Source organism: Thermobia domestica, unplaced genomic scaffold (assembly GCF_964235325.1).
Source record: "Thermobia domestica unplaced genomic scaffold, izTheDome1.hap1.1 HAP1_SCAFFOLD_274, whole genome shotgun sequence".
Classification (NCBI taxonomy): Eukaryota; Metazoa; Arthropoda; class Insecta; order Zygentoma; family Lepismatidae; genus Thermobia; species Thermobia domestica.
In genome coordinates, this window is record NW_027655989.1 from 50,360 (window position 1) to 60,047 (window position 9,688).

At 42.0% G+C, this 9,688-nt stretch overlaps 2 protein-coding genes across 2 annotated transcripts; both read right to left on the minus strand.

The window, feature by feature from the left end:
• Nucleotides 1-3,610: 3,610 nt before the first annotated feature.
• LOC145676657 (uncharacterized) lies at nucleotides 3,611-4,939 on the minus strand. Its single transcript, XM_081747500.1, has one exon. The coding sequence runs from the start codon at nucleotides 4,937-4,939 to the stop codon at nucleotides 3,611-3,613; it is 1,329 nt and encodes a 442-aa protein (XP_081603626.1).
• Nucleotides 4,940-6,627: 1,688 nt separating this feature from the next.
• LOC145676658 (uncharacterized) lies at nucleotides 6,628-7,494 on the minus strand. The gene has a single exon (XM_081747501.1). The coding sequence runs from the start codon at nucleotides 7,492-7,494 to the stop codon at nucleotides 6,628-6,630; it is 867 nt and encodes a 288-aa protein (XP_081603627.1).
• Nucleotides 7,495-9,688: the final 2,194 nt, after the last annotated feature.

The following is a 9,688-nucleotide window of genomic DNA, read 5'->3' on the forward strand; positions in this document are numbered from 1 at the left end:
ATTTTATTTTGGAAAACCCAGTGTGTGTCAGATTGATCACAAATAATGCAAAATTAGTATTCCGATGCTCCTTGCATTTGCCAGGGATTGATATTGAGCTACATCCCCCCCTTTCAATAATTACATCAAAAATTTATGATAAATATCCTTAGCAGGGACATACGGAAGAAGCTATATTTTGTCAATTAATGTGAAATTAGGCGCTGTAATAGTAAACATTTGGAATATTATTTTGGCAATAGGAGGCACACGGCACGGAGGGTAATTTGGTACCTTTAGCGGTCATAGGGGGAGGACTGATAGAAATTCCAAATTTTATTTTGGGAGTGCTCCTGATTGTCAAATTAGTTGCAAGATGCACAGAATTAATACTCCATACTGCTTTTATTTACCAGTGACTGTGTTACTACAGCTATCTTTGAAAAGCATCATAAATTCAATATGATTATTCTTACGCAAAGACCTACTAGCAGAAGCATTTTTTTTTACAATGTGAAATTTTGCATTATTTTAGAAAAAAATGTTTGTGACAATAAGATAATACCCATATGTGGATTTCTTTTAGGGGCGTGGACTCAGAATTTATCTGGCATAATGGGAGTGTCACATGAGTACCTTTGCATTTTTTAGTTAGAAAATACAATAACACTTTTTCGCTTGTACCTATGATGGTGCATGCGTCTGGAATTTTATTACGGCCATTCCTTCTTCCTTAAAACAAAGAATTGTCCGGAGCGTAGTCATCCAGATATGTTGGAGATGTTCACAGTGGCTCTAGTAAATCGATTAATTCATTCATGTCTTGCTCGTTCACGAGGGCATGCTAAATAAAAGTAAGTTCATTTTATCTCTCTTACACTTAGATTAATGAAATCTTTAAGCAATTTAGTTAATGACAACTGAGCCAAAAGAAAAGTGTTATTTTTAAAAAGGAATAATATGTTTTCTTGGGTTTATGGTATAGCCTGACTCATCTTGATCCTTATTCCTCGCGAGACATTTGTTTTTACTACAACCATTTGTCCATAGTATACGATTTCCTGACGTGCTTACATGTGCAGTATACGAGTAGGCTACTGCGTGGAAAGTGGGATCATATTGTTATTGTGGAAGAAGTAGGGAAAAGATACGCTTTTTCTAGGAATAATAATAAAAAAAAAAAACATTTTAATTTAAAATATTACTTCTCATTAAGATCTTTTCGTTCGTGGTACCTGCGGCATTTTCCATTGTCATTTTGTGTTCTATTTCGAGCTGGTTTCCTTAAGTGTGCAGAAAATATGCTGGTGACTTTTATGTGTGATTTTATGCTATAAGAAGAATCCAATTTGGTTTTTAAAAACGCAAAATTCTTTGATTATATTCCAGTGATGCCAAAAAAACGAAGCTATATCCTGAATCTGTTACACTGACAGACGATATTAATTTACACTAGATTCGAAATTTTTTAAAAAAAATCAAAACATTCTTCTATAATAATGACAAATTGCAAATTAATTGTAAAGCATATTTACCTCCTTCCCGTGCGTCTCTGCTAAGGATATTTACCGTAAATTATGTGATTTTTGGAAGGGTGGCTGTAGCCCAATATCAGTCACTGGCACATGCAAGGAGCATTGGAATATTAATTTTGTATTGATGCCTTAATATATATTTCATTCTTCTTATTTGTCCTTTTTCAGTTGGTTTAATACACTACGGTTGGACGTAGCAACTTTAAACTACATATTTTTATTATAATGTGTTAGTCATTTAACATTACTTTTGTTTATGGCTTATATACCCTGGATATATATATATATATATATATATATATATATATATATATATATATATATATATATATATATATATATATATAGTTGACACATTTACCATATTTTTAGGAACACTAATGCTTAATATATTGAGCCTACAATTACATACTTCCGAAAAAAAATTGCGAACTTCTCTTTGCAAGTAATGCACATTTAACAATTTAAATTTAATATGGTCATAATAACACTGAATGATCAAAAGGAATACAAGAACAATAGATAAATTTATGTTGCAGTAAAATGATTGCAATGCTGAACTGAGTTATGAAATCCTGGTTATTTGGTAACATTTTTACACTAAGGTATAATTCCATTTTTAAATATATGACATTACGTTAATTGATCATAGTAGAAACTCTAATTATATTCTGCATGGTTATGATAATTAAAAAAATGTAGAAAACTCATCCTGGCTATCATATGTAAATTTGAAAAAAATAAAGTTTATAAATTGTTCATTCCGTCCAACGATAGAAAATTTAAATGATCATTGTTCCGATCTGATGCTAAATAGTTTATAGATAAGCGGATGGGAACGGCCAAAGTACTCCGGCGTTAGATTGTAACAAGGGAGAAAAATGTTTAAAACTTCTCCAACCTTTTCGCTGTTGCCTTGCATCTTTGGATCATCCACTATAGGTGTATTTACCTCCTCATTGATACGAATCCATCGCACTACACTGCACGGGGTATCGCTCCTGCTATTCACTTCACCGTGAATCATGGAAGTTTTTCCTTCATAACCCGACGACTGCATCTCTGGTAGATAAGTCTCTTTTGATCGTTAAGCTACCTCCTCTAGAGACTTGGCTTCTTGGAAAGTTTTGCATCCCAATACTTTAGTTTCCTCCTGGCCACTTAGTCTTCCTTTATTTTTCTTTTTTAATTAATTGAATTTCATCGTACACCTTCACTGAGTTTTTTCGTAAGGCGCTAATATAAGCGTGCTTGTCTCACTACTTGGATGATGATGGAAAGGGTTTATATGGGCGCGTCAACATCGAGGTCTTTTGCACCCTTCTCTGACAGGAAAAATGAAGCACCCAAGAAAAAAAGCATAGTATCATAGATATAATAAAGTAAAAGCAAAGTCTGGAGTACGTAAAAGGTGTTCGGTCATTTATGAATTAAAATGTCATAGCATTCAAGAAATGTGCAAACTCGATACACAAACACAAGGACGGGTTAGTACACAACAGCATGTTAATCTTCTCTGCCGGGGCAGCTCGGCAATAGGTACACACACGTGGGGCAGCCCATAATTAGTAATGAATATGACAGTGCAGTAAAGAAGATAAAAGCAAGGAAATGCTATGACAAGCATAAAAACACCATGAAAAAACACAAACGGTAGATAAAAGCAGAAATAAATTAATTAAAAGAAATGTGAGAAATGCACTCACAAATCACGCAAGAAAAACTGCAAGTAGGTGAAAACTCGCTGGATCATCTGGACATCGTCTCCAAGCAAGGTAGACAGATCAGCTGGTAAGCCAAGGCGGGCTCGCTCAGGAGCAAGAGGAATACATTCCACAAGAAGGTGACGGATGGTCAGGAATGCACCACACTGGGTGCAGGAAGGCGGGTTCTGACGACGTAACAGGTAGCCATGGGTCAGATGGCTGTGCCCGATACGTAATCGTGCCAATCGTCGTTCTTCCAGTCTTGAAGGACGAGAACTCGTGGCCCAAACACCAAGTCGCGGCTTGATAGCATGCAGTTTATTCTGAAGGTGCTCATCCCAGTTTGTCTGCCAGCGCTGAAGGAGAAGACGGTTGATTACAGGGCGAATATCAGCTGGGGAGCGGTGACGGATACTCAGGTCCTGTAAGGGCAGCTTCTTTGGCAACACGGTCAGCACGCTCGTTCCCTGGAATACCAGCGTGGCCAGGCACCCAACAAAATTGGACATCGCAACCTGCAAGTCGTAAAGAATGGCAAGAGAGTAGAATTTGCTGAACTATAGGGTGCACAGTAGACACATCCGTGAGACTATGTAAAGCGCTGCTGGAGTCAGAGCACAGGAGAACATGTCGGAGATGGCGTCGACGAATATAATGCAGAGTCTCCAGAATAGCAACCAATTCAGCAGGGAATACAGTGGAAGTAGGATGGAGCTTCAATCCAGCGCTATGATCATCCGTGACGAAGGCACAGCCAACAGAATCTTCATGCTTCGAACCATCCGTGTAGAAGACAGCGTAGGTACGGTACGCATCCAGAAAAGAGAAGAACTCCTGACAAAATTGTTGATTGCTGGTAACAGTCTTCTTAAATTGCGTTAGATGAAAGCTGACAACTGGTGGAAGAACTGTCCATGGAGGAATGGGCAGGAGGCCCAATGGATAGATGGCAGGGACATCGAGTCCAAGAGAAGCACCAAGGTCTATAGCACGAATGCCAAAAGGCCGGGTAGCAGTAGGTCGTGCTTGATATCTGTCATAGCGAGCACCAGCCTCAAGGGCAAAGGCCGAAGGATGGTCAGGTACGGCACGGATATGAATGTAATAGCGCAGGAGCAGGCAGTCCCGACGGTGGGAAAGAGATGGTTCATGAGCCTCGACATAGAGACTAGGAATAGGGCTAGTTCGGAAAGCTCCAAGCGCCAAACGAAGGCCAAGATGATGAACAGAATCCAGATGACGTAGGATGGAAGGTCGAGCAGAACCATATGCAACACAGCCATAATCCAATTGGGAGCGGATGAGGCTACGATATAGACGCAACATCACCACACGGTCAGCACCCCACGAAAGATGGGACACCAAACGTAGTAAGTTCATGGAGCGGAGACAGCGGTACTTCACGTCTCGAACGTGAACAGCCCAGGTAAGTCGTCGGTCGAACTCCAAGCCCAGAAAACGAACATGATCCACATAGGACAATCGAGAACAGCCAAGGAACAGCTCAGGATCATAGGCACAGTGACGAAGGCGACAAAAATGTACGCAGTGTGTTTTGGTGAGAGAAAAGCTGAAACCAGTAGTGATAGACCATCGGTGAAGGCGGTTGAGCGCTAACTGCAACTGGCGAGTAACTGTACGGAGATCACGTGAGCGACAGTAGATAGTAAAGTCATCCACATAAAGCAGCCCATGAACAGAAGGGGAGAGCTGCGACATCACACTGTTCACTGCAACAGCAAACAATGTGACACTCAACACACTACCCTGTGGAACGCCATTCTCTTGTGGAAACGGAGCAGAGAGAGTAGCTCCAAGCTTGACTCTAAAAGAACGTTGTTGGAAAAAATTCTGGATGAAGAGAGCCAAGTGGCCACGTAAGCCCCAGAGATGGAGTTGCCTCAAAATGCCATATCGCCAAGCGGTGTCATAGGCCTTTTCAAGGTCAAAGAAGATGGCTATCAGATGTTCTTGATGACGAAATGCATCCTGAATAGCACTTTCAAGATGCGCCAAATGATCAGTAGTGGAACGGAAGCGCCGAAAGCCACACTGAAGATTGGAAATGAGGCCATGGTGTTCAAGAAACTAGACTAAGCGGGTATTGATCATCTTCTCCAAAAGTTTACACAGACAGCTAGTCAAGGCGATCGAGCGGTAGCTTCCACTGGACGTGGCAGGTTTAGCAGGCTTCAAAATAGGAATAATGTATGCTTCACGCCAGGCATCGGGGAAGGAGTCTTCAAGCCAGATGCGATTGTACAGATCAAGAAGATGTTGCTTGCCATCGTCAGGCAGGTGCCGGAGCATAGCATAACAGATGCCATCAGGACCAGGTGCCGTGTCCTTCGTAGAATCCAAAACAGCAGCAAGTTCAGCAATAGTAAAAGGCAGATTATAAGCTTCAGCGGTTGCAGAGCGGAACTGAAGTGGCGTACGTTCGGTGTGTTGTTTATAAGTGAGGAATCCAGCTGAGTAGTGAGTAGAACTGAATACATCCGCAAAATGACGACCTAATGCAGCAGCAATTCTGTCCTGATCAGTGACCATTACACCATCGATAATAAGGGATGGAACCGCAACGGAGGAAACATGTCCCTGTAGACGACGAATTTGCGACCAGGCCGCTGTCATGGAGCTGCCAGCAGTAAGAAAAGAAACATAAGTGCGCCAGCTATGACGCTTAGCTTGCTTAATCAGGTAGCGGGCTCGAGCACGAAGAAGACGAAATTGAGCCAAGTTATCAGCTGTAGGAGCACGATGAAAAGTACGTAGTGCTCGACGTCGGGCCAGAATAGCGTCACGAATCTCCTCAGACCACCAGGGAACGGTGCGTTTACACCGGGAACCAGCATAGATAGGAATAGAGTCGTGTGCAGCTGCCAGGATACTCTGCTGAAAGGCCTCACAATGACCAACAGTAAAACGAGGTTCTAAAGTGAAATGAAAAGTGGCGGAAAAATGATCCCAGTCTGCTCGACGTAGATTGTAGGCAGTGAACGGAGCAGAATGGATGAGCGGAAGACCATGCACAAGAATAGGAAAGTGGTCACTGCCACAGAGATCATCATGCACGCGCCAAGTAAGATGGGCACCAAGTTGAGGACTGCAAATGGAGAGATCTAAATGAGAGTAGGTACCAGTAGCAGTAGTAAAATGTGTGGGACTGCCATCATTGAGGAGCAATGAGTTTGTGTTGTCAAGGAAAGTGGCAATCTCTTGACCTCGCAGCTCAGTACGAGGAGAGCCCCACAGTGCATGGTAGGACAAACAGAAATGGGGATGGAAGCTGTCGGGCAATCTGTTCAAGATCGACAGCAGTAAAGACGTCATGACGCGTAAGGTAGATACAACAAAAAGTAACAGGTTGTCTTAAGAAGACACGAACAGCTATAAGCTGGAAAGCACTATTCACATGGATGAATACCTTGTGATCTGCTGGTCTTTAGAAGGGAAGAGAAACTGGTGCCGAAGTTCACTTTTGGCTGTAGCCTTCGTTTAGCCTCAGCGGTGGAGATCTTCTCGATTACCATCAATTCACGGATATTCTTCTCAGCCATAAAATGAGGACAGTCACGTGACCAAGCTGGGTGGTCACCTTTACAATTAGTGCACTTCGATGGGGCCGCACATGGGGCCGGACCATGAGCTGCAGAACTACAATTGCCACAGATGGCAGAGGCATGACAAGAAGGGGCTGAGTGGCCAAAATGTTGGCAATTAAAGCACCGTAAGGGTAGTGGTATATACGGGCGGACCTTCAAACGGTGGTAAGCAACGTTCAAATGCGTTGGAAGGTCAGGTAGAGCGAAAGTTATGATATAGGAATCCGTGGGCTGTACTGTACAATTTCTCTTCGTAGTAATACGATGGACGTCTGTCACATGGCTATCCATAAGTTCGGCACATATTTCCGCCTCTGGTAACTCTCTTAAATCGAAGCAAGTGATGACTCCTTTGCTAGTGTTTAACTGCCGATGAGGCTCAACCAGAATAGGAACAGGTCCTAAGTGCGTACTAGCTAGAAGTAATTGAGATTGTTTGTCTGTTGTCGTTTGAACAAGGAGCGTCCCATTCCATAATTTACGAATATGTCCAGGAGGAAACGATCCTGTGGCAATGTGATGAAGTTGACGATGAACTATAAACGGTGACAATTTACTTAATGCTCCAACGGTGTCAGTTGATCTGTCTTTAATAATTAAATATCTTGGTGCAAGACCAAGCTTTTCCGCTCTCTCTCTATCCTGGGTGGGTGGTTGATGCGTAGCCATAACTAAAGAAAGCCCAAAATCCTCTCAGCTTCCCCGTCATGGTTCGAAGCGGCCAACGTGGCTGGCAGGTCCTACCTGCATGACCCTTGTCAGCAAGCTAAGCTGTGACACCAAGTCAAAATGACAAGGAGGCAGAGCCACTTGCACCGCCGACTGATGGGTACTTTTGAGAGGACCCACGTCCCACCGTGTAAGGGGAGGAACCAATGGTTCATTGGAGATTCCCACACCGCAGACTCCCAGCATTTCCTTTCAGGGCATCACTCCTTCCGGTTCTGCTGGGTGCGCATGCGCTGCACTCCTCCGTCCCACGGCCCCGGGTCCAGCGTCATCCAAGAAAATCCAAAATCAAAACCAGTCCATAGCAAGGTTGTCTTCTACAAAGAGCAGTCCATATCCGAGGCTTATATTTTTAACGACGCTCGATCGCAGGTTTTAAATGCCGGGTGATCGGCCCGGCACAACCCCCAACCTGGAGGACCAGTGGCTGATTGCAGTTCCGAAGAACTGGGCGATGGGGGCGCCACATCCCGACGCCGACGTCTCACTACTTGGAGTGGGAATGTAACTTTGCCATTAGACTATGTTATTGCTTACTACGCTGTTCTAAAAAACAAGTCTCAAAAATGTTTTAAAAAAATTGCGAACGATATAGGTTTTATATACGTATATAAATATAGATTATATATATAAAAGTTCTGGAGCGTGTGAGTATAATTTAAGTTTTGACGTGGATGAACCTGCAAAGCACCACAGCTATTTGAGTTAGCCACACATAGTAATGTGGCACTTTACACACAAATATTATATATATATATATATATGTCGCAGTTATGTGAGTGTGTTGTGATGAGTGTGTTTTTGAAGAACTATGATCTTGCACCAACTGACTTCCCCCGAGTGCTTTTTAACTAGCTTTAAACTTTTTTTTGAAAATTTAAAAATTAGAACCCCTTTGTATTAGTGGCTGGTTTGTTTTAAAAGAAAATCCGTTGCGAAGGATGGTTTAGAGTAGATGACCATTGTCCAGTTTTCTGCTTTCTGTTAAAAAATACGTTTTTCAACTTGGGTATTGTGCTTTCCTCACAGCCAAAGTAAAAGAGAACGTTTTTGGCACTTCTTCAGAGAAAGTGGGTGGTCGATGCAAGGCAAACGGTTCTCGGAGGTTACGAGAAGGGATGTTTATTATTATTTTTTTTAAAAAAAAAAAGAAACTTTGACTTTTCCAAATAACATTTATTATTAAAAAACTTATTTCAATGGTTTCTAAAATATATAGAATAATAATTGCTCCATGGAGTAATTGTTACAAGGGCTGTCCAAAATCGCGAAAAGGCCAAATTTCAAGAGGCCCTATTTCGAATTCGAAAAACTGTGGATGGTGGTCCTTATCAGCGTAAAGGAAGTCACGCACACTCAATCCAAAAATGCATATTTCATTAATGTTTAATGGGTGTACAGAGTATTCCAGGCAGGGTGAAATTCCCAGACATGCCATCAACCGAATTTTGAGATATGTTCTGACTTTATGATTGGTCCAAAGTAGGCAAATGATAAGCCTTGGTAGGAGTGAACACGGAATCCTTTGACGCGATGTCGGAAGTGTTAGGGATCGTTAGCAGCACGGTCTCGCGTACTCGGGAAAACGCATGCTACAATGTTTTCTTTCACTCTTATAAATGAAGAAAACGTGAAATATAAAACGAAATACGTAGATTCACACGTTATTCCGAACACAAAAAAACATGGAGCTGTCTGTTCCTAACACTTCCGACTTCCCTCCGAACCATTGGATGTCCATTGTTGTTAAGACTTACCTCCTGCCTACTTGGGCCCTTCTTGAAATCAGGGTATGTCGGAAAACTCTATTGAGGGCTTATCTGAGAATTACACCCTGTAGGAAATAGCTTGTACACCTATTGAAAATTGATTTGATTTTGATTTGATTTGATTTGAAGTTTAACGTCCCGTTCAGCAGCAAGGTTATATGAGACGTGGACCTACTGATTAACGTGGAATCCGAACCACATGAACCTATTGAAAATTGACGAAATATGCACTTTTGAATTTTGTATGCGTGGTTCCCTTTACCTGATAAGGACCACCACCCACAGTTCTGGAATTTGAAATATGGCCTGTTGAAATTTTGCTTTTTCGCGATTTTGGACAGCCCTAGCTTTGAAACTATGCACTT

Coding starts and splice junctions, on each gene's coding strand:
- LOC145676657 (XM_081747500.1), bottom strand. CDS start 4,939: ATGTCGCAGCTCTCCCCTTCTGTTCATGGGCTGCTTTATGTGGATGAC.
- LOC145676658 (XM_081747501.1), bottom strand. CDS start 7,494: ATGGCTACGCATCAACCACCCACCCAGGATAGAGAGAGAGCGGAAAAG.